This window comes from Cyprinodon tularosa, unplaced genomic scaffold (assembly GCF_016077235.1).
Source record: "Cyprinodon tularosa strain WSP-4 unplaced genomic scaffold, ASM1607723v1 ctg291, whole genome shotgun sequence".
Taxonomy (NCBI): Eukaryota; Metazoa; Chordata; class Actinopteri; order Cyprinodontiformes; family Cyprinodontidae; genus Cyprinodon; species Cyprinodon tularosa.
Window position 1 is genome coordinate 135,001 of NW_024038998.1, and position 25,430 is coordinate 160,430.

Here is a 25,430-nt window from a genome sequence, read left to right on the forward strand (position 1 = left end):
ATTTATTAAACTATAAATGGAGTTGCGTGGACACCCTAGTCATAAACTATACATCTGCTGGTGCTGCCTGCATGATACACTTGTTTTCTCTTCTCTCTATAATTATATTGTATTTTTTTTCTCTAAGGTTCATATTTATTTAACCATCACTGTGCCCCATGCTGAAGCATGAAGCAATTGTCAAAGCGCTGATCCCCTCATAATATTACTGTTAGTGAGGCCATTTTCAAATCATTTTAGCTCCAGTGTGAGATACGCATTGTAATGATTGTGTTGATGACAAAAGGAAGCCCTGTAAATGCTTACTTCTGTATTGTATTTATTATGTAATATATCCATTTTTACATGCCAAAACATTTGCAGTATTTGTGGTTTGAAAAATACTGAACAGAATGTGTTTGAAGAGACTCGGATGTGGAAAACTCTCTATGTAGAAATGTAATGCAAAAGACTGTGGAAGTGACCCAGTCTGCCCACTAGAAGGAGACAAATCAAAGGTGTTGCTGTGAGGCGCTCCTGTTTTTCAGGTTATCACAAGGAAGAGGAAACCCTGCTATTTTTTTATATGCAATTTTCATCGCAGCTCAACTGCAAATGTGATCTAAGAGAGCATGTTCTTGGAAATAAAGATGACCTTCTTGCTCCACTAATGTATTTCTGTTTAAATTTGTGAAAGCAATCCTGTGGGTTTTTAATAGCATGGGGCTTTGGTGAACCTTTCTCCAGAGATTGGCTGGTCGTTTGAAAACTTTTGGTTCAACATCTGTGGCCTCAGCCCTGACATGGGAATTCAGGTCAGCCTCACCCTTTGTGCCTGGGCCTTAGCTTTTGTGTTGCTCTCACCCTCCCAGTGAGGGAATGTTGTGTTAAAGGAGAAAACCGATTCATCTGCCGCTATGCGGATGACTCATCATGTTAACTGTACCTGTGTTTCATAAAGTGAAATACTAACAGCGCTGTAAAAACACCTTTTCACTCTCATAGGTTTTGTTTTCTTTCACTCCTCAATGCTTTCAATAATCAAACAAGTTTAATTAGGTAAAGCCATCTTAGCCCTCTGTGAAAATAGCATAACCTACCCGTACATCATGAATTATGGGGTCAGTTTCACCATATACATCATGTCTTATCCTAAACAATAAAAAATATAATCTTAAAAAGAAGCTGCCTGATGACATGAAGTATGTTAAAAAATTTTTTTAAGGGAAACATTTTTCTGATGTTTAAAAGCAGAGAAGACACATCATTATCTGTTAAACTGGAAAGAGTTACATTGTGTGTTATTTAGAAAATACAGGGCATTGGAAAAAGTTCCCAGGGTATAGTTGATCTAATGATATAATTAAAAAATGTGTCACTACATTTCAGAAAAAGGACAACCCTTCCTCGTTTGCCTCTGACCACTAACCTGTACAGCTGCCGCTGTTTTAATCACCATATGTGTTGGAGGGTCATTCTATAGGTGCATTATTGTAATTTGTTGCAGACAGGATTTCTCTTCCCTTAGTAATAATCTGTGACCTTCATGGATTCAAATTAAGTAACCCACTTCTAGTCCTCTGCAACAGCTATCCTTCAGTTTCTAGATGCTCCCTTCCCTAAATACACCTAAATAAGAATAGGGGTTTATCTACCATACTTCTGCACAGAGAAAGACTGAATGCTAATGAAAGGATTTGGTTCTGTTGGAGGAGGTATGCACTCAAAAGTTGCTGGATAGTAGCTCTCTCTCGCAGGACTTGGGCACCCAAAGCTTAAACCAAAGCACAGCATAATAATGAACTGGGCACCACCAGCCAGGTCCTTTACATGTAAAAAAACAAAAAACGATCACCTTAGGTGTGGTCCTCTGAAGCTCCTACAAAGTTAGCCAAACATCCTGACAGCTGGTTACATGGATGGCCTCTTAGCTGCTTATGTCATACTCTCGTTGCCTAGCCAGTAAGTTAAGGCTTATCTTGATAAATATGAAGTTATAAATTCTTGAATTATCAAATGATGGATTCAACACTTTGTTATTAAAACATGTGAACATTACAACATGTCCCATGTATTTACCCCAACCCATTAGGGAGTAAAGGGTTTCTGTTGTGCAGAGGTCACTCTTTTGGGGTTAGGGGTTATAATGAAAAACAAAAACAGCCACAGGGAAAGACATTTGTCCAAATGAGTGGTTTGTGTCTGCAGAGATGGCACTTGTTCATAGTTCACAATTCTTGATTGATTTTGGATCTATCTGAGAAACAAAAGGAATAACTCAGAACTGACCATTAGCTGTTGTAGTCATGAGGAAGGACCTCTGCTGTACAAGGCAAAGCAAACGCCTTTTTCAGGTCCCATTGAGTCACAAACTGGGCTAAGTGAAATAGTTTTTAAACAGATCCCATTTAATGCTCACACATAAAAAGACATAATCCAAATATCTAAGGTATAGGATTATAGAGAGCACAGTTCAGCTAGTCATGAGACTGAAGCAAAGCAGAGCAATGAAAACACACCACATGTGCACATGGAACCCAAGTGGCCGTCTGTGGGATTCCGATCGACTCCTTTTGATCTTTACAATCTACAATCTCTTTTATAACCTAGCTCCGCTTTAAACCTCTCAACAGCTTTTGTCCTGATCCATCTGTGTTCCTCTGTCTTCATGATGCTGTTTGTTCTCTGATGTTCTCCAAAACCTCTAAGGTCATAACTACAAGTATTGACTCACATGCAGTTACATTAAGGTGGAGTCCAATTCTGAAGGCATCTAATTGATTTACAAATTAAATTAGATAAATACATACACATGCAAGACATAACCCTGTGAAATATAATCCAAATAAAATCCATTGAATTTTGTGGCTTTTTAGGAAGCAAAATCAGCAAACATTTAAAGGGTCGGAATATTTTGGAAGACCCTGCACATCCTAATGCAGGATAAAGTTAAAGGTGATTATACGAGCAACATAACATATCAAAATCATAGTTAACGTGATATGATAGCCAAGATAGCGCATGTATTCAAGAGACACTAGAAAGACTAAAACACACATGAACTATTAATACTTTCTGGGGAAACTTGTACTTTGTTTAAAACACTATAATTGTCCAAACAGGGATTTAGTTCTGTGAAAACATAACTTAACTCTGCTCAACATCTTGCAGTTAGTTTCTCAGTCAATCTGTTGATTCATATTTATGTAAGTTGGTATTATTTGGTTCAAAGTATTTTTGCAGAGATAATGAGGGGGAGGAAGTTTTGACATCGTGCTTTACTTTGAGTGGCAGAATGAGTGAGGTTGGTTTTTTAAAGGGATTGGGCAGGGTGGGGCAACCAGAATTAAGTTACACAATACCAGATCCGCCCTGAGGGGGTCTGAGATCTTTCCCCCACCCCTCTACCTTTCCACTTCCCGATCTCCACATTCTCCAACTTTCCACCCAGAAGAAGAAAGAATATCCTCTAAATACAATGTGTTCAGTGTGTCTAAGTGACAATGGCTTTTTTTTTTTTTTTTTGGCTGCAACACATATGTGTATGTAGGGAAACACAAGAGATAATAACTGAGGACAGCGTGAGGGAGTTTCTACACTTCAGCCTGGAGTCACTTTCTGTCACCAAACAACTCCACCTAGGTGATTGTTCTCCTCCACTTTAAATCGCTCCTGAAGCAGAAATAGGGCAATAAGCACAGAAGAAAAAGCTGAAATCACGAAGGTGTGTTTATTGTCATTTTATTCAGCATGTCTGTGGCAGGACTTCCACACTGCAAAAACAATTGCAATCTAAATAAGTAATCTGTTGTTAAAATAAGTCATATTTTTCTTGAATTGAGGAGGTAAGTGAGACACTTTGCCAATGGAACAAGACAATTTACATTCAAAATAAGACAAAAGAATAGCATTGTCTTATCTCAAGTGCATATTAACTAATTATCTTATTTTAAGAGTAAAAATACTAATTATTCTTATTTACCTACTCAAATTAAGGGTAAATACACTTAATTTAAGAAATGTTTACTTATTTCTAGATTGCTTTTGGAGTGGGCACATGTACAGAAACAGAAGCACTTTCCATGGCACAAATGACAACATTTGTAAGACACATATCAAACATGTCCTTCAGTTAGCAGTGTTTTAAAAAATACATATACAAATGACCAGCTTAAAGAAGACAATGGTGAACAGATTTCTGCTCTTTGTTCAATCATATTCCAGTGTCACAGTAGATGGTGGAAATAAGAAAAGATCTATAAGAATATATTAATGAGAACAAAGTGTAATGAAATCAGACAAGGACCTGCTTGAATCATTCTTTTGAGTCAATTGTCTGGAGGAATGCAAACGTTGGGGTTAAGGTACAAAAAATATGTTGAAAGAGTTAAAAAAAAAAGAACAAGAACATGAACAGCACTGGCATTAATAAAAATAAAATGATGGCATGTGTAGCATTGGAGGAGAGATGACACATTTCTGTTGATGATGAAAGTCTGATGCTGGATTCAGACCCAGCCATAACATTGTTGGTTCTGATGCCTCAAAAAGGACAGATACAGCGGGAAAAAAAACAAAACAGTACTGAGGAGGTAACTATGGCGATTCTAATAAACTCAGTGGTGCTTGGTTTTTAAAACTTATTTCTGCCTAAACTAAAGATTCAATGACTATCAGGCATTGATAAGGATATACAAACCTTAGTGTAGAAGCAAGATTGAATGCGTTATCCACAAGTTTTAGACACAGTAAAAGCACAACACAGGTGCATCCCATTAAAACAGAACACCATAAATAATCTGTATCAGTAATTTTAGTCTAATCGGAAAACTTGTATACATAAGTGACATATTTTAGACATATTTAAAAAAAAATTTTGATGATAATGGCTTAATGAAAACCCAAAATCCAGTGTTATTTTGTATATTGATGCTTTCTGGTAGACTGCTGGAGATAGGCACCAGCACCCCTCGCGACCCCAATTGGGACAAGCGTGTAAGATAATGGATGGATGGATGGATGCTTTCTGGTACTTTTGAAATGGCCAAGATGGACTAGTGTGAGTGAGCTGTTTGTCATTGTTGTTGTCGAGTCAAGCTTATATGCATTTTTAACGAAAGTTAATGCATAGTTTTATCTGTAGGATAAATGCATCTGGCAATGATATTATCTTGTCACTTACTGACACCACGCTTAACGCCATCCGATACTAGTCTAAGCTGGTATTCTTGTCTCCTTAAATGTCCTATCTTATTGATAACTGTAGTTGTATTGTACTTTATACATGTATTGTTTTATTTTTATCTATCTATCTATCTATCTATCTATCTATCTATCTATCTATCTATCTATCTATCTATCTATCTATCTATCTATCTATCTATCTATCTATCTATCTATCTATCTATCTATCTATCTATTCATAGGGTCATTTTTGGATCTCAGTTTCCTCAAGGCTTTACTTTTCGTTTCAGCTTTTTTTCTAACAGTTTTTTTTCCAGTAAGTTTTCCTTTGATATTCTAAAATGCATACCGTAGTACAATAAACAGCCAGCTTCTGAGAAGTTAGTTTGAATCGCCTGTAAAACAGTTAAGTCAATTTTGTATTTATTCCAGAACAGATGTTTTTGATGAATCAGGCCGAAAAGTGTCCCGGCACAACAGATGAGTCAGTTGTAGCCCGTGTCCAGAGAGCATATGTGTGTGGTTTATCTTAAAGCATTGAAAACAACCACAGTTCTTTCGTGGTAACCTCCAGCCCTATAAAAAAACTTTTTAAATTGGCTTTGTTTTACAATGAATTCAAGACGTTAGTTCCTATCACACTTTTTCCTTCCACTGAATTTGAAATTAAGATGCACTGATTTGATCAGCCACCTTGTTCAGCAATAATGTTTTTTGGGAATTCTGAATTATTGTTGGGAATTTAAGAAGTCTAAGCCAGAACTTAACATTTCTGTTTTGTTTTTTTGTTTTTTATTGGTCGCTGGTAAAATTCAAGATTTCTAAACAAGAGATTGAGGGATTTCTTACCACCATTATCATTAAAATAAACAAAAATTGATGTATATCACTGTGAGTAAATTATCTATAGAATATTGATGTCTTTTTCTTTTTTTTTTTTTGAGCCAAACTACAGATTTTTTAAAATAATATTCTAATTTATTGAGATGTACCTGCACATGTCTTGCATTTATTGAAGAGAATACAATGATATGGTTTCACAAGTTTCACTTCAATCATATGAAAATTCCACCAATGTCATCTGTTAATCTTGTGCCTTTGTTATTTTCTAGATCAGAACCAGCTGTGACAAACATTGCCATCAGAACATACTGCTTTTTTATTTCTCTTTACATTTTCACTCCTTAGCAGTGCATTGGTATTTAGCATCATGTAAACATCTTAAGTTTTACTACAGAATTTCTTCATGCACTACAGCTTCCAGTACAATCACTGCGTACTTGTCTCAATAGGCATATAAACATTTGCAATAACCATGCATTATATTCACATTCACATCTCTTTCACACAGTTCCTTTCACTCTTCACAGAAAAAAAAAAAAAACTTGAAGAAAAGTCTGAGCTCAGTTGCTACTAGATTATACTTTTCTAGTTTGGCTGGCAAGTATGATGATTACAGTAACTTAACAGGTTAAAAAATCTCTATAAAGCTTTTTAACATACAGATAATGTGCAATATAAAAAAAAAATCTATTTTTTTCGCTAAGACAGCAGTAAATTTGGTATAAAATACATTAATTTTTGAAACTAACAATATAAATAAGATTTCTAAAAGACAATTTATAAAAGAAACACAAACTAACGAGTATTTGTCACATACGCATTACTTGTTTTTGTGCGACGCTACTGCAGGGTCAGATCCAGGAACTGGCCTCCGGGCTTTGTGATGAGGGGAAGGGACATCAGAGAAGTTTCTCCTGCGCTGGTCTGACCCATGAGACTGTTGGTTAGCAGAGAAACAGACTCCATGGGACCCTGGAAGAAGAGGAGAAAACAGGAGAGAGAAATACGGGTTAGAGAAAACGTAGTATGGTACAAAAAGAGCCCTTCCACCAGTGCCAATGTTACCCACCACCTCCCTGAGGAGAACCCCACCTGTCGTAACCCAGCCATCAGACAAGTATTCTACGACACCATCAACTGACTGTTCATTAAACCCTTTCCCTCATAATTAATATGAAAACTTTACACTGCAGTAGATTTTGCTAACCTTAACAATTCAGATGATTTTAAGGAACCAAACTTAACTGCTGCTCTGAAACTTAAAATAAAAAAAATAAATGTGTTTAAATTTAATTATTTAAAGTAACACATGTTGAGTATAAATGGCAACTGAAGTCTATGGAGTTTACATGTTCTCCCTGAGCATGCGTGGGTTCTCTCCGGGTACTCCGGCTTCCTCCCACAGTCAAAAAACATGACTGTTATGTTGTTTGGCTTCTCTAAAGACATCATGAGCGGTGTATGTGAATGCTTGTTTGTCCTCTTTGCCCTGGGATTGACTGGTGACCTGTCCAGCGTGTACCCCGCCTCTGGCCTCTAGACAGCTGGAGACAAGCACCAGCACCCCTTGCAACCCCAGCAAGAATAAAGCATGAGAGAAAATGAATGGATGGTTGTTGGCTGTAATTATGGAGAGAAAAATCTGCCTGGTTTGAGGAAAGCAATTAATTTGTGCTACTTTTTCAATCATACCTGCAAATGAATCTACCTAAGTGATGATTTTCTTTGGCTGCATATAATAATAATGACTGAACTTTATGATCTCACACTGGATAAATTCACCTCTGCATTTAACCCATCCCCTTGGATAGCAGTGGGCTGCCATTGTGCACTGGGGAGCAGTGTAGGGTAAAGGGTCTTTCACAGGGAACCAGAGTGGCTGTCTGTGGGGATCAAACCGGGTACTTGTAACCTACTCAGAGCACAAGCGCACTGCTCTAACCACTAGGCCATCACCTCCCCATCATATTAACCAAACCATTAAGAATCTGCTCTTCCTTCTTTTGTTAAAAATGCTAAACAATGGTGAATAACTAACTTATTTAGGTGACTTTATTTAATTAGTGTTGGTAGGTGACTAATGTAAGGGTTAAGCCAAACATGTTCTTTGATATGATGTCTTTGTATTGTTACAAGTGAGCCTATTGAACACAGGTGGAAAAGATATATGATCCAGCTGCACTACTACATTAGAACCATGTTGTTAAGATACATATTTGCCCCCTTCAGGATGGAAGAGAGTTCCTCCCTCAAGTGGAGGAGTGAAAATATCTTGGGGCCCTGTTCATGAGTGAGGGAAGAATAGAGAGGGAGATCGATGGATGGATCGGTGCAGCAGCTGCTATATCAATCTGTCATGGTGAAGAGAGAGCTGAAGAGAAAGGCAAAGCTTTCAATTTACCAGTCGATCTACGATCATGACCATCACCTATGGTCATGACTTTCGATCATGACCTAAATAATGTGATCCCAGAAACAGGCGGCTGAAATGAGCTTTCTCTGCATGGTAGCTGGGCTCCCCCTACAGATAGGGTGAGGAGCTTGATCATTCGGTAGAAGCTCGGAGTAGAGCCACTTCTCCTCCAGACAGAAAGGAATCAGCTGAGGTGGTTGGGACATTTTTTTCAAACCACTTCACCTTTGGATGCCCCCTGGACACCTCCTTCAGGAGGTGTTTCGGGCAGTTCCCACAGGGAGGAGGCCTAAAAGACAACCCAGGACATGCTGGAGGGACTATGTCTCTCAGCTGGCCAGGGAGCACCTCAGGCTTCCTCCAGCTGAGGTGGAGGAAGTGTCCTCGGAGAGAGAAGTCTGGGAGTCTCTGCCGAGACTGCTGCCCCGGCGACCCGATCCCAGATGAAGCAGGAGACAACGAAGATGACGATATTTGTTAATATGCATGCTAAAAGCTGCAAGACAGTTCTGTTCTAAGGGTTTTAGGCCAAGCTTTTTTCAAGCTACTTATAGGACAAGGATGATATAACATTCAACTATATGAAATATGGTTACCAAAAAGAAAAGGTTAAATACTTAAATAATATAGTTGGAAAGTTATTATGGGCTATTCAAATGCAATTTAATCAATATAACAGAAACTTGAACAACTCAGTTGTTTTTCTAACATTGACAAATATAGACCGGATTTCATCAGTAGATGGGGTTTACATGTGTTTTAATCTTATCATGTTTGCTAATTGCTTTTTTTTCTTTTGCAGATATTGGTTAATTTCTTTTGTGTGGGAATCACCAGAATTCATAATGAGAAAGTGGACATATTTCTTGAATAAAAAAACAAATAAGGGAAATTGTAAACCTTCTTGGTTCACTTAAAGTTAAAGAGCCAATCTAAGGCAATATTTTGCTAAAAAGCTCAAACACTATCACAGCTCTATATCTTGTTGAAGCTCAGAAGTAGGTTCTTTTCTGTTGCAAGTCAAAGGCATGAGTCACTTCAGTACAAGAATGGCCTAGCCATTATGGAAGCTCAGTGCGCCATTATTTGCCACTGAGAGATGAGGTTTTGATTTGCAGACGTTCAATGAGTTTTTAATTGGGCTATAGGCTCAACAATCCACACCATGGTGATTCAGAACATATTGATAGAGAAATATTTGTTTGCACTCCTCTGTGAGAAGTGTTGCAGAATGAAGTGAGATAATGACAAGGTTTTGTCAAAGCATCGCTTCATACTTCGATGGATTTTTTTTTTTTTTTGCTTAAAGAGAATTCAGAGCTAGATAGTCCAGTGAGGAGATGGGCTTAAAGTGAACAGTCAGTTCTCTCTTTATCCTTTTTTTCATCGCAGAAAGACCTTTTAAAAAGGACAGCAACACACCACCTAATATTTAATAAAGAAGACATGCTAACAGTTGATCAAAGAGCTAAAACATAAAGATGATTAAAGCCAATTAATGTTTTATAATCCTCAGCTGGGAAAAGGGAAACAATTCGCTGTCATACTGAGCCCCAAAGCCCATATTGACCAGTCAAGCTGTCTCTGAAAGCCGAGTCTAAAGTTATTCCCCCTAACTAATCCCTCGTCCAATCCTTACCTGCCACCTGCCCCAGACACCTTAAATACACACCCATTCTTTGGGCTGTGTAAGCAACGTCCTAGCTGGGTCGTGAGTGTGCACGGCCCCTTGAGCGTGGATGAGAGCATCCTCTGGAGCATACTGTATCATAATGAAAGGGAAGGGGAGTATAGCATAGACAAATTTAGCCACATATCTTAACCTAGGAGAGTAAGACTCTCAAAGAAACCAGGATGATGGAAAAAAAAAATCTGTATTCAATATAAGCTCTCATTTATCTCTTTTTTTTTTTTCTTTTCGGTATTGGAGATTTTGCATTTTTCTCCTGCTTTAATAACACAACTTGACTTGCTCCATTTCAAGTTGAAGCAAGCCGCCTTGCATGTATGACAGAACAGGGAGAGTAGACAGGATAGACTTGTTTGATAGCCTTTAGGCAACCGCAATGGGTGTTTAACAGTCCACACCCATAATAGCAGGAGATTTGAATAAAAAACCCAGTGCTTACAGAGAGGTGTGTGAACATTGAAGGTACAGGAGTAATGCATATGTCGAACATGAATATATGTCAGGATTTGAGAGAACTCATCCTCACCTGGTATCCTTGAACAGCACTGATGATGTCTTTAACTCCGCTGCCATTGTAGGGCAGGCCTGGCATTCGCATCAACCCTCCAGGGGAGGACATGGAAGAATGAGCCGGGAAGAAAGCAAGCGTGTTGGGTGAGCCAGGGGGACTGGGAAAATAAAAAAGAAATTTTTATTTTTATTTTTTATTTAATAACCTTTGATTTAGATCATTCATGTCAAAAACATTTACCACACAAAGGAGGCACTGGAAAGAAAAACATACAACTAGGAGGGGCCTTGGGTGTTGCCTTTAAGTGCTTTCTCAATGACTGACCAGGTAGAAACAGAGGTCACTTTATGTTTACCCAGCTCCCTGATAACACAGCCTTCAGTTATTAACAACCCTTATCCCAGACTTTCTCCTTGAAAAGACACATTTCAACCATAAACAAAACATTCCTAAGTTTTCTGCAATTAACATCTTTATTTCTAGTTACCACAACAAATCTAACTCTGTGAGCAGTCCCTCCACTCTCAACCCCTTTGCAGTCTCTGGCAGGTGTTTTTGTCCTCAATGGCCAATCTGTATTTAGCTTCATCTGTCCTTCCTTCTGAGGGTTAACATTCCCGCAGCATGACGCTTCCACTGTCCAATTTTAAACTGGTAATGGCACGTCTCATTTCTTTTTGCATAAGAAAATAGGACCCCTCCCAAAACTTGGATTTTTGTACAACACATTTTAACATAAAGTTATTTAATAACCATTTAGCAATATTAAAATGGTTTAAAAATACATACATTTCTAAAATTACAAAATTGGGAAATCGATTTCTGGTAATGTATAAACAAGTACACAAATTATCATAATTAATGCTCAGTGTGGTGATGAAGAATATTAAAATTTACTGGGCTCTTAACTCTAAAGAGACTTTCAAAACCTTCATGTAGAAGATCATGACAGTTTCTGAGTCTGGCAAGAGATATAAAGATTAAAAACTGAGCTCACCCTGAAAGGCTACAAGATGCTAAATAAACTCCCACAACGCAAAAAAAAAAAAAGGTTAACTTTCTTTGGAGACATGCACAAAAAAAAAAAAATCTTTGCTCTCTAAGAAGAACACAAGAATTCTGGGAACATAAACCACCCTGTGAAGCATGGAGATGAAGGTACCCTTGTCCCCCTGCAGCAGTGTGTATGGTGACACCATCACCCTGGGTTAGCGTTGATTACGTCACCAATGCGACAGAAATCAGGTAAGTAAACAATGGAGAGAAACATCTAAGGAAGCCAGGGCTTAATAAGTGTGCTTGATTGTTTCAGACTTTTGTCTCTCCAAATCCCTCTCACCAGTGCGGTGCCACATTTAACGAATGTAAACAGAGTTGTTTCGAGCTATTATAACAGACGTGGCTGGCACGGTGTGTTAATGTCCATAAGTTGCGTTCAATGGTGTCACATAAATTAGTAGGTAAACCTAGGTCTGATGTTCCCACAGCATGCCGATCAGAGCCGAGGCCATTTTAACACCTTGCCGAGTTGTTTGATCCAGACAGACACGCGTCAGTGAGCTGTTTCCACTGCCACTAAAAGCCAATTGCTCCCAGGTTTAAACAGGTTTTTCTGCCAGTGGGAAAGGGGTCCAAGTTTTATTTTGAATAGAAACTTGAACTTTTGCCTGAGTTAAAGGACACATATATTTCTTCGTTTGATGAATAAAATAAGTTGAATTGCTTTTTTGCGTTTCATACAGGAAGAATAGATTGGATCTTTATTTGAATATCTATTTTGAAATGCTGTTTTTTTCTTTGAAGGGATTTTGATTTGTTTGTTCACACATACACCAGAATTTTGAAGGAACGTGGCTAAAAACTATTAACACAAGCCCTTCTTTCCAAGATTTTCTATAAATTATACATATTTCTGTTTATTTCAAACCACTCCTTTTCTCACCTGGGGTAGTAGGCTGTGTAGTTCATGTACAGTTGAGCTGATGCAGGATAGTAAGCATGTCCTGGGTGCAGGGGCCGAGGAGCCAGCAGAACCTGTCCGATCGGAGGGTAGAGAGCAGCAGCAGCTGCAGCAGCAGCATCCGTTGGAAGGATTGGTTGAACCGGGGTGAAGGAGTAAGATGGAGGAGATAAGCCTAAAACCACGAAAGAACAGGGAGCAAAAACAAAGCATAAAAACTCCAAAACATTGAAAGAATGTAGAGTCATGGTGGTGAAGTGTGCTCATTGTTTGATGATGAGGGATGAGCTCATACAAACTTGTAAACATAATCACTACTGTCTGTACTATGCATGTGAAACCAATTAAGTATCCATCTCTAAATGCAAAATATCCATATACGGTAATGTGAAGGAATTTTAACTTTGTTTATACCTTCAGAAATATTTTTTAGTTGAATTAAAACAGCTGGGAGTCTTTTCAACTTTACTTCCTTGTATATCAAAGTCTATTTTATATCTCCTGTGTTAACATAAAAAATAACCCGGCAAAACACCAGCAGCAATATAATCTACAGGGAAATAAGTTAAATTAGCATCCATCATCAATGTCTTACATTGATTAGACACAGATTGGAATATTTCAATAAATTATTTTGGTTAAGTTTTATTTTTTTTATTGCTTTTAACAGATCCAAATTTCTCAAAAAATGAGAATATTGCATAAGTCCCTTGAAAGTATATTTATGTACTTTAAAGTATAAGCACACAATAGTTTTCTGGTGTCTGTGGTTTGTATGAACAACAATCCAAATATGGGGTTAAGTCCATATTTGTGAGTGATGCAGCTTAGTGACATCATGGTCATTAAACCAGCTATTTACACCTGTGGTGGTGTGGGAAGTGTTGAAGCTAGAAATCTGCCCTGCGCCAGTTTGAATTCTGTATCTCTCAACTCGTCTTTCAGACTCTGTGAAGCTGATTTTTTTATGGTTTGCAAATTCCCTTTTATTTGAATAGAGGATTTTGGACTCGTGTTCAACAGCGCTCTTTCTCCTCAGCCAATGTGAGACACTTATAATGTTCTCAGTAGCTCTGTATTGGCTGAATGCAATGAGTGTCACAGTTGTAGCTCGTGTCCTGAGTTTGTAGTCATCCACATTTATCCATATTTTGTGAATCAACAAACTTCCATGGGTTTTGCTTCATTATCCTTCCAGAGCCAATTATCACTGCTGCTTACAGGCCTTTTCTACCACACATTTCCCTTCCACTTAACTTTCCATTAATGTGCTTGTAATAGCAATCTGCACAGCCAGCTTCCTTACCAATGTTTTTATGTGTCTTAACTCCTTATGGAGAGATTCAATAGCCTATAATTTTATAGGCCACATGATAAGGCTTCTCTATTTAAGCTTTATTGGTTTAATCTTTTGAGTTTTCCTAAGATTGAAACATAATCATTAAAATGAACAGATATAAAACATTTGCAGTATATCACTGTTTAATATATGTCATATAATGTAAAATATAATATTGTCTTTTTATAAAAAGAGAAGGTATATAATGCCTTCATTTTTAAGTTGAATAATTTACTACAGCATATAGTAACTACAGCATGAAATATTTCTGTTTGTGATATAATCTCTTGCACCGTAAATCAGACAGTCATCAACAGTTAAACCAGTTTTAATTGGGAACAGACACTGAGACCAAAGCATATCTATGCACCAGCTTTGCCCACCTTTCGCACAGCTTCTGATTGGACAAGCACAGGAGGTGCACACACACCTGACGTGTGCTTGTCTGTTTAGGCTAAATCCCACAACCACCACTACTGATCTGATGAGATCAGAAAAATGCAAGCAACATTGTCGTATTCTGAGCTTGTTTGGAATTGCTTTGCTTACACTTTTCCGAGCCTTCCAGATCTTTTGGAATCACGTCAGCAGTGGTAAAGGAATTAGAAATGAGTAAAAACATGCCACTGAGAAATTACACTACAGTATCCAATCAGATTGAAAAGTGAAAGAACATATTAAAAATAGTATGATCATTACATGCAAATGGGTGTAGGAATCATTCTTAATAAAAAAAAAGAAAGATTCAACCATACTTACATTGATTCACACACACTTTCACAAACATACAGATTTTTAATCTTAGTCCCCCATCCTCCCACAGATCTAGATTGGAGGAAAAAAACAGAAACCCTGCCACCACGGCAGGAGCCCACCTACCCTGCAGTCCCGAAGCAACCCCAGCTCCCAGCAGCACTTACGTCTGGACTTACATGGCGGCGGGCTGAGCCCTGTCCCACTCCTGCTCCGGTTGTGTGTGTGTGTGTGCGTGTGTGAGAGCGAGCCTCCCATCAGCACCAGGCCCATCTCTTCAGCACTGCAGGGAAACACTTCCACATAGCGGCTGTTGGCCCCACGTTGGCTGGACATGACATGCTTGTGAAGCCGCTGTGATGCCTGGAGTGCCCGTTCAGCCGAAGTCATCTGGATGAAGCAGTCGCCTGATGGGCGACCCTGCAGGAACAGAGGATTGAGGTATTGCTTCATATAAAATATGTCAGAAAGTCTTTTATCATAAGCAAGGAGATAACTTGTCAAGTTTGAAGATGTACACAAACAGAAAAACAGATAGCTGCCATAGTTTTGCTCAATACAGATTATCTCTCTCACAGAGAGAAAGCAAATTATTATGCCTATTATTCTGTCTATGTGTACCATGCAGATATTTGACACTTAATAGGTTTGTCACAACTGTTAGACAGAAACACACACATGATTACTCCTACACATAATACCCCTGCTGAAAATCAAACAGATCATCAGTTCATTGTACAGACTGGACTGGTACCAGCCGTACTCTATGTACATATTAGAGGCAAGGGGTGACAGAGAATCCCAGAAGCCTACCGGTACTCATACTTTTATCATACGCATCATCTTCCTATCATGCGGAACTGGGTTGCAGTCTCAGCAGAAACTCCCAGACTTCCCACTCCGAGACATCTACTTCCCAAGGTAGCCTGAGGCTTTCCTGGGTCCTCCCGTTGGCCTCCTTCCTATGGGATGTGCCTGGAACATCTCTCAAAGGAGGCAAAAAAAAGATGTCTAATCCACTTCAGCTGACTTCTCTTGATGTTGAGGAGAGGCGGCTCTACTCAAAGCTTCTTCCAGATGACAGAGTTCCTCACCCTATCTCTACGGGGGAGCCAAGCCACTATGCTGTTCTTTACGTCATGTTCGAAATTTTAAGGCCATCCGTGAGGGTTTGGAACATAAACCGACTGGTAAATCAAAAGTTTTGCCTTTTGACTCAGCTCTCTCTCTTTAACACAACACACCAGTGCAGCATTATGGTGTCACATTGATTTCAAAAAGCACGCGAGCAAAATAAACATACTCGCAAGTATGTTAAACTACTTCTGCGCATGGTTTATCTACCACCACACAACAAAATCACAAATGAGAAAGGAATTGCCACTCTGAGAGCAGAAAATCACTGTCGGCGCATGACAGCTCCTCCCACGCACGCTTGGGAGGAGTTTGACTGACAGCTTGCCAGCAACAAGGACCAAACTCCTACTCCACTTATACAGGCCCTTTACTAGAGTCCGGATGGCCCCTACTCTGTGCCCCTGATGCACCCTCCACAGGGTACTACAAGAGACACTGTTGCATACATATGAGGAGTGGCTGGACAACTCCCCATGAACCCTCAAATGCCCTGCAGAGAGTTTAGAGCTGATTCAGTGTTCCACGGCCAGGACGAAAATCCCACTGCTACACCTGAAGCCAAGGTTCGTCAATCGGCCAGAGTCTCCAGCACCCTGGCATAAGCCTTCTCAGGGAGACCTAGAAGTTAGATCCCGTTACAGTTGGAACACACCCTGTAACACCTCATCTTATGCAGGGGTACCACCACCCCTCTCTTCAAGCCCAAGCCACTGTCCAGGCCCAACAAGAACAACAACAACCACCAGAGACCTAAGCCGTGCCAGTTTCCAAAGCCTTGCAATAAGACAGACAGCTGACAAAGCTTTTTGAAGGGCTTTTAAAATCAATGAAATATGTGCCTTAGTTACGAATAAAAAAAAAAAAAATCATTATACACTCATTAATACCATGATTGATTTTTTCTTTACACTCATGCTCATACATTGATAAAATACCTTGGGAGACACAGAGTTTACCATGGTGACAAGGCAGGGGAATGGAGATATACTCGGGGAAATGTTTGTGATGCTTGTTAAGCAGGGCTAGTCCATATTTCGTAATGAGTTTATCATGGTTTATGCTGAAATATAAAAAAAAAAATTCTAGTTCAACTTGGAGAGACAAATAACAAATAGCACTCTCAAAAGAACAACAGTTGTGTCTTGCAATGAGAATATATTTTTTCTTGAGTCTATGATGTTGTACATTTGTGCCAGAAGGTATGTGAGGAAAGGGCGTACCTGCTGGTTTAGCACCATGTGAACGCCATGTTGTCTGACATCTTGTGTAAACTCCCCAAGAAAGGTGAGAATGTCCTCGATACTCGCCGTGTACGGTAGGCCCCTCAGCCGGAGGCAGTCCCTGACACTACCGGGAGGTGGCAGGAGAGGCACTGAGGGCATTATCGACACCAGGGGGGGTGGTGCCACAGGAATCAGAGGGGCTGAGGAGTACCGGTTCAACACCTAAAAGACACACGTTTTGAATTAAATACCCAACTTGAAGTTTGCTTTCTGAATCAGGATTTCCCTATTTGCCTGTGATGCTCTTAGATAAAGCAATCAAATAATAACTAAAACTGTCATTAGTTAAAACCCAACAATGAAACACCTACATGGCAGTATCTAAGAGGCAAAGAAAGCCAAGGCAATGCTGTGTTTAAATATGTAGCACTGTCAAACAGGAGTTGGCCAGCAGCCAACAGGACACCAACATGTTTGCATTTCTAGAGAAGACAGATAAAGGCCCCACAGTCTCACATATATTTGAAAGCATGAGAAAAGCCTTCTGCATAGATATACTGATGTGCTGTAGGCACAAAGATAGGAAAATAAACATTAGCACCTTATTATGACAGGGTAGAGCATTGCAGGATACAGAGAAGGAAGAAGTCTGTTTACCAACACACAGATAGGAAATACCGTACACCTTGTTATGCAGGTCTGCAACTTTAAGGTTTAGTTAAGGTAAAGTCAGAAAGCCTTACACTGCAAAAATATACAGTAACCACAATCATAAACATAAAAATGACCCCTTCTTGGTTTCTAAAAAGGTACGGCCGCATAAAATAACAAACAATAATTGTTTAACTTTCTAATACTTTTTCCTGTCATCTTTATCTGTTACAAAATGTCATGGTAGCAGCCTTAACTATGTGTTACACCTTATGCCTATAGTTTGATAAAGTTAAATATGTGGAATCACTATTTTCCCACCATTTTTCCTTGGTAGAAGAGAAAATCTTCCACCAACACCACACAGCAACCAGAGCAAGCATGTTATTTGTCTATACTGCCAGTAACGCTGAATGTATTTTCATGACAAACCCCAACATACCTGTTGGACCTCTGCTGCTGTGCTTTTAAACAACTCAATGTATCTCTTGCCCAGGAGTTCCTTGTGTTTCCTCAGAGCGCACTGAGCGTGTTCCTCACAGGCAAACAACACAAAAGCATCTCCAGTTGGTCGTCCATCTGGGTAGCGGACAAACAGGATCCCTTCCTTCCCTCCGCTAATGGGACATGTCTCTTTCAAATCATCCTCTGGCGAGAAAAATCTGAGCACGTCGTCATGTGTGGCATTGAAGGGAAGCCCTCGCATCCTTACTATGATTTGGTCCTCACGGGACAGAAACATTGCCACCTCATTAGAGGTACCTGAGGGGAAACAAAAAAGTGGAGATTTGTTGAAACTCACGACATTATGTTCTTCCTTGTAGACTTTATTATAGATTTTGTGGCAGCAGTGTTTATTATTCCTTAGCAGCCGGACAGAAGGAAAGATCGAAAGAGAAGTGGAAGACATGAAGCACAGTTAATAACAATGGTCAGTTAATGACCATGGTCCAGGGATTGCATAAGACACAGCTGTGTCAAAGACTGTAGCCTCTATATGGTGAGTCTGCTCTTCCACCAAACCTAAACTCAATTTTACATTGTTTGAAAACTTCTTCAAGCATGTTACCATGAATTCAGTACAACTAGTGAAAGCCCAATAATGCAAATAATGCAATACCCATTTTCATTATCTTGACTTACCAAAAGCTGTTATTAACATAATTATCAAATGTCAATGCTGAGTCATACTGAAAATTCAATCTGCAAATTAGGTTTCCCCTTCAATGATGGGTGAACAAAAAACAATCCTAATGGATCTGAAAATGTTAATCATTGAGCTACTGTTTACCAAAGTGCCTGACATTCTAAAACTTGGGCATAATTTCAACTTCATGTTTTTCATAAGTTTGAGCATACTACTGTTACCAGCATATGTGTACAGGATTTAAATCAATCAAGTCTTTCGTTATTACTACAAATAGGAAACCTGCAAGAAAGCAAAATAATATTTAAATTAAGCTCACAAAAGCTGCATGTATTCACCTTTGCAAGGGCCACTAATTTTTAAAAAGGGCATGGAAATCAGTACTAACATATGGCTTCATATACTGGTTTCATATTTGAGGAAGTGGAACTATACTCTAAGCTGAAAGCTGAAATAATAATAATAATAATAATGATAAACATTTTTTCAATTAGATGAAGCTAATTCTCACCTGTATTACTTGATCTGTATAAAGAAATACTAATATTTGATATATTTTTGGTCTATAAAGGGTAGCAAAGTACCTAAAAAGGCAATAAACTAAAATCATCAAATTTAGGTTTTGGACATGTACAGTTTTGATTAAAAATAGCAATACACACATAATAAATATACTAACTATATAGTTTATTTACTATATCATAATTATGCTGGTAAACTATCCATATATGTGATCAATTATATAAATTTTACCTTGTGTATATAATTATTTAATTATAGATATATTTTTGTATACAATCATGTTGAATGAATGGCTAAAAGTTCCACCATCATGCAAAGAAATATCCATATATAAAAATGTTAAAGTAAGACAGCATAATATATAACAGCTTAATTACATGTAGATACCAGAATTTATTTATATATATTTTTCATGTTGTATTACTTTTCTGTTAAAATCATATATAGTAATATAAAACATTCATTTCATGTGCTATTTTATCATGAATTAATTATTTATCACAAAGAGATCATTACATTGGACAATGAACTATTAGATCACTAAATAAAAACTAAAATATTGATGGGTGAATTTCAATGTTTTATCATATACTTTTCCTTTACATGAAGTTCTTTTTTACTTTTGAATGTATTTACCTGAATGTACGTATTACATTTTTGTATCTTTCACTTTATTGCAATTTCTTCTACCGCATTTTTTATTTTAGCAACTTACCTAGTTACTTAAATTCCCCTAAATACACATGATCCTTTTGAAAAATATCAACAAAAAAAATAAATGAACATATGAGTGCCTCACCTCCTGCTATCTTCAGGAAGTCTTCTCCTGTTGCTTTATAAACCTGTTAATAAAAAATAACATTTTGGCTGATTAGTGCCTGTAAAAAGGTATCATAAATCAATGAATAAGCGGGTTATAGTCTTCATGATGTGCTTACAGACCAGTTACCTCAATATATCTGTTGCCCATATGGTGTTTGTGCCTCTGCAAGGCTAAGTCTCTGTGCTCTTCACTGACAAAACGTACAAGTGCTTCTCCATTTCTCCTCCCCTGAGCATTAAGACACAGTGCAGCTCCTCCTCTGTAAAATACATCATGTAAATAGATGAACAATCATATGATCAATAGCAGCGCAACTGCATTACTGCAAGTAAGATCAACCCAGAAACAAGCTTCTACAAATGTGTTCCAGATCTACAACATACTTGGCAATGTTGAGGCCTTTGAAGAATCGAGCGATGTCCTGGTCAGAAGACTGCCATGGCAACCCTCTGGCTCTGATCACTGTGTTGTCGCACACCTTCTCCATTTTACTGCTGTAGAAAAACATATCAACAGGAAAACAGTCTAGGTTGATTTAAATCAAAGCAACAAAAACCTGCTTTCTGACTCACTTACCAAGTGCCACTTTCAAATCTCTCACTAACTCTCTCTGGGTTAGAAAATCTGTGACCTAGAATGAGAAAGCAATGAATAATCAAATACAGCCAATAACTGTTTCCGCTTAAAATGCTAAAACCTGTACATTTCTTGCTTTATATCTTAAACAATTCTATGGGCAAAAGTATGTTGCATCCATTTTATTCTAATTACAAGATCTCTACAAAGAATCAATACTGCAGTTATCTTCAGGGATATACAGAAGTTATTTGAACAATTGTTAAATAAATCAGCTACTTTTTTCTAATTTCTCCTTTTATATATATAAAAAATATATTTAGGCACATATAGGCATGAAGGTAATAACCTGAAGATCCTTTCACATTTTGACTATAGAGTGCATTGAGTGGGAGGCTTTCATCCTTGTTGAAAATGTACATGTTAATGTTTTAGTTAAAAGCTTTAATGCACCCAGACTTTGTTTAGTACATCACTTTGTGGAAGAATGAGGAAAGCGATTTTGACAGAAAGCAAAAACAAAAAAAAACATTTGATTTGCGGACAAGCCATACAGGGGACACAGCGAACATGAAGATGGATGTGCCCTGATCAGATGAGATCAAAATGTAACTTTTTGGTGTAAAGTGCTATGTGGAGAGGAAATCTGAGGGAACACATGACCACCAAGGTGAAATGTGGTGATGGCAGCATCATTTTATTTAGAGGGGATGGAAAAAGTGGTCAGAGCTGCTGAGAAGATGGATGGTCATAGCAAACTGGAGGAAAACATGTTAGAGGCTGCAAAAGACCATATGGGCAAAGGTTCGCCTTCCAGTATAACGTCAGAGCCACCACAGAACAGTTTCAATGAATGCATATTCATGTATTAAAACAAATGCCCCATCAAATTCCAGAGTTAAATCCATTTAAGGTTGAGCTATTTTGCCCAGAACAATGAGCAGAATTCTTGGTCTCTCCTTAAGGCCTCGCCGCAAAAGTTACATTGACTTTCGGAACAAATAACAATGCACAACACGTTTGTTTATTGTGATTTGTTAAACATTTTAACACTAGGCATGATTTATTTTTAGTAATTGGATGGTTTAGGTTCTGTTATATGTCATGCATTGCTTTTTTCACAGTAATGTGGAAGTCTGTTTTTTCTTTTTTAAATTTCAAGCTTTTTGTTCTTTCTGTGTGCAAAATAATGAAATATCTCAAAGACGGATGTTAGAAAGAAAAATCATTATTAAATAGTTTGTGTCTCAGCTTTAATTTCTTATAATCAATTGTTCAATTCTCTTCTACAGTAATCACCGATTTGTTTTGTCGAAGGTACAATCTTTCCCTCTACCTCTCATGCAGTACTTACAGTATGGCTCAGAGAGCAAAGCGAGAATGATGTTGCTCATAAGCCGGACCTGCTTGACAGCTACTTCCGCAGGGAGAACCGTCAGCGGTTCCTGATTGGCTGTGGGATCCCACACAGTGGGCATGTCGACAGGTATGCTTAGAGCTGATGAGGGCCCAGTTAAGGAGTTAATTCATCAATACAGGCAGGTGCTTTAAAGGAAAAAATGTCAGGGAGCATGTCTGGTTTGGTGAGTAGAAACACCAACCTGTCAGGTTTTCTGTACCACTGGGTGTGTGAGGTTAGCCCCATTGGCCAAACACAGTCTTTCTCTTGTGGCTTAGCAAATGCTGCCATTCTTTCCTTATTTGCATTTCAAAACCTCTTACACTGCAGCCAACACCCTGTCTTTAAACCTCTAATGAGGTATTTCTGCATGTAAAATGTACGCACCAGCTTTAACTAAAAGAAGAAAACAACAAACACATTTAGAGTAAAGTGAAAATAGGTTGAGCTGTTTCTACTTTTCTTTCACTCTTACATGCCAAAGATCAAACTTTTGAATTCATAAGAACTCGCGGACACGGTAATACAAAATTCAGTTTGCAAACGATTCTTTTCTTAAGGAAAAAAAAGTCTTCAATTTAGACTTTTCTTTTGCTTTTTTAGCATTTATATTATATACTTTATGTAAAGCTTTGGATAATTCACTTTCTGTATAACCAAAATCCGCTTAGACTTATGGCATGGTGTTCTCATTCAGCATGTTTGGCATGTTGGGGCTAAAGCAGCAAAGTTTCTTGATACCATCACTCTATCACTGCCGCATCTGTTAGCTTAAATTCCTTTATTGTCTCATCAGAATATTTTGGAGATCATTAAGATGATTTTTGACAAATGTGACACAAGCATTAACAGCCAGAAGTTGCCTGAAACTCCAATTATTTATATTTTAGCTAAATATATCTTTTTTTTGTTGAATAAGTGGAACTTTTATTTTTGCTCCACCACTGTTCTGCTATGAAATCATTTTTGACATCAGCATAATGACTTGTTGTTTGATCTTTGAGCCTAGTTTATGTCGTCAGACAGGTCCTGCTTAATCACTTTCATGATTCTACAAGTTTAGCAATAGTAAAGTCTTGGTGTGGCTAATGAAACTGAACCTAAAAAAAATTTGTAGTTAAGCACAGGTAATTTAATTTAAAAATAGAGACAATTATACTTATTGTTTGGTTAGATTTTTTTTCTCTTAATGAATACACTTTCAAAAGAAAAATACTATACCTGCTCTTTCTTTTTTTTTTTTTAAGTTTTAAAACATTGTGACAGAAAATCAAGCAGAAATATGTACAGAGACGAATATTGTTTTGTCACTATTTTAAACCCAGAAGCATTTCTGTAAAGGATACACTCTGCCATGACGAGTGCATTCAGAACCTTGAGGTCAGAGGTGGGGAAGTGGTTCTTGAACTCCTTCCGTAAGTCGAAGAAGGAGTAGAAAAAGTCTGGGACCAGGATGTTCTATAAAGAGGGAAGAAATTCAGAGAAAGGATGTGAAAATGTAGCCCGTCAGCAGCTGCTGTTTTATTACATTCATCTTATTCGTGTTTGCCCAGGCCAACATGGTACACACTGCTTTCAGTTTTACAACTCCCATTTGTGTAACAGATGTGGGAGAATGCTTTCAGCTTCTGCTTGTGCACAGGTGTTGTACGGTATGTTCAAGGGGCGTGTGTCATTGGACAGGTTGACAGTAATTCGACTGAGATCCACCCTGGAGGTTCCTGCAGTTGGGAGGCATTCAGCCCAACCCAGCTCACTTACCTTGCTGGCGGCCTCAGGGTGAATCACTTGACGGATGTGGAGCTGCCCGTCTGTACACAAACAGAACGACGTGCCTGCGCCCGCACTGTTCACCTCATTTGTCAGCTGCAGATTGAACTGAAAAAAAAAAATATATATATATATTTATATATATAAGAATAGCATCTTACTGGAAGAAAACTAAGAAAATAATCAGTGAAGATTCTAGTGATTTGTTATTACCATGTTTATACCACTGTCAAGACTGGTTGCTGTGTAGACACGGTCTGCTCCGGAGGCAGTCTCGTCCTCCTCCTTGCCCTCAACCACAACATCTTCCTCAGTTTTTTCCTCTGTGGAGTCTGAGAGGTCAGACCTAATGAGGAGCTCATTCACCCTGCCCAACTGGTTCAGGAACAGAAAACAAGTCAGTCCTGAAACAGTCGTTCACAAAAGGAACCTATATGGTATCATAGCACAGATCTAAAGGACCATGCCGACAATCACAAAAGACATAATCATTAAATATATATCAAATTATCATGGGCCTGTTAGTTTTAATCAATATGCATGTTTTGCCTCCTTAAACATAAACTTAATTGTTTCTCTGCTGCTTTAGAATTAAATTCAGAAATTAAGGGAAAAAAAGACAAAAACAGACATTTCATGCAATAGTTGTTATCAGTCTTAACAGGGTTTAAGTTAGAGTTTAGTTTAATTATCCACATATTTGATTTCCTGGTTATCCACAGCAATAACTATGTAGTAAAAGGTGTTTTTGTTGCGTTATGTTACCGTTTTGTTGTTCACATTGACCAGCTGCCAGACCACCTGGACTAGATCCTTCTCGTCAGAACCCAGCAGCTCTCCGCTCGCTCCAGATGTGGCGGTGAAAACCACCACCAGGTAGTCTACCTGCGCCGTCATCTAAACGAACACGAGCCTCAATAAAGAAAAACTAAGGTGATACTACACTGATCTGATGGACAGAACGGGGAGATATATATAAGGCTGAAACACCGTGAAGGAATCAACCAATTTTATTGCGACACCTGAGCGAAAAGCTGATCGTAGTAAATCCAGAAAGTTTGATCCCTCTCAGGGCCTGCTCTTGTCACCATCGCGGAGTAATGGCTGATCGGTCATCGCTTTTGTAGCGCTTCTTACCTGTCTGACCACGTGACTGCATACCTGCTGGCCCCGCCCACTTCAGGTGCAGTGGAGATTAGGACGTGGCAAAGAGCGGAGGACTGTGAAATGTTTCTATAGCTCTCTGCAACATTTCAGCTTCAAGGTTCCAATGTCTGTCTTTCTTTCTTTCTTTCTTTCTTTCTTTCTTTCTTTCTTTCTTTCTTTCTTTCTTTCTTTCTTTCTTTCTTTCTTTCTTTCTTTCTTTCTTTCTTTCTTTCTTTCTTTCTTTCTTTCTTTCTTTCTTTCTTTCTTTACTTTACTTTACTTTACTTTATGAAATGATTACACATGTAAAATTCATATCCAGAACAAATTCGTGTTAAGAAGTTAACTTTACCCTACTACCAGC

The 25,430-nt window shown here is 38.4% G+C and overlaps 2 protein-coding genes across 12 annotated transcripts in view; one reads left to right on the forward strand and one right to left on the reverse strand.

Annotated features, from left to right (window-relative positions):
- epb41l4b (erythrocyte membrane protein band 4.1 like 4B) overlaps positions 1-646 on the forward strand; it is a 37,760-nt gene extending 37,114 nt beyond the window's left edge. For all 8 annotated transcript variants that reach the window (XM_038291035.1, XM_038291041.1, XM_038291036.1 and 5 more), the window contains one exon: positions 1-646. This exon is cut by the window's left edge and continues 236 nt beyond it. The gene's annotated coding sequence lies outside the window, so the exon portion shown is untranslated.
- A 3,057-nt stretch (positions 647-3,703) lies between these two features.
- Positions 3,704-25,034, reverse strand: esrp1 (epithelial splicing regulatory protein 1). Of its 4 annotated transcripts, none has more exons than XM_038291019.1 (16): positions 24,686-25,034; positions 24,134-24,295; positions 23,912-24,028; positions 23,497-23,608; positions 22,106-22,249; positions 20,752-20,806; positions 20,559-20,669; positions 20,302-20,434; positions 20,152-20,194; positions 18,126-18,445; positions 17,030-17,254; positions 14,852-15,092; positions 12,563-12,755; positions 10,636-10,777; positions 10,092-10,181; positions 3,704-6,978 (listed from the first exon to the last, which is right to left on the reverse strand). In XM_038291019.1, exons 1-16 carry the CDS (start codon positions 24,815-24,817, stop codon positions 6,847-6,849), a joined length of 2,352 nt encoding a protein of 783 aa, XP_038146947.1. In that variant the 5' UTR covers positions 24,818-25,034; the 3' UTR covers positions 3,704-6,846. The 4 variants fall into 4 exon arrangements, with proteins under 4 accessions (XP_038146947.1, XP_038146946.1, XP_038146948.1 ...); XM_038291018.1 differs by having other exon boundaries at positions 14,840-15,092; XM_038291021.1 differs by having other exon boundaries at positions 6,842-6,978; positions 10,059-10,181; positions 14,840-15,092.
- Between the last annotated feature and the right edge of the window lie 396 nt (positions 25,035-25,430).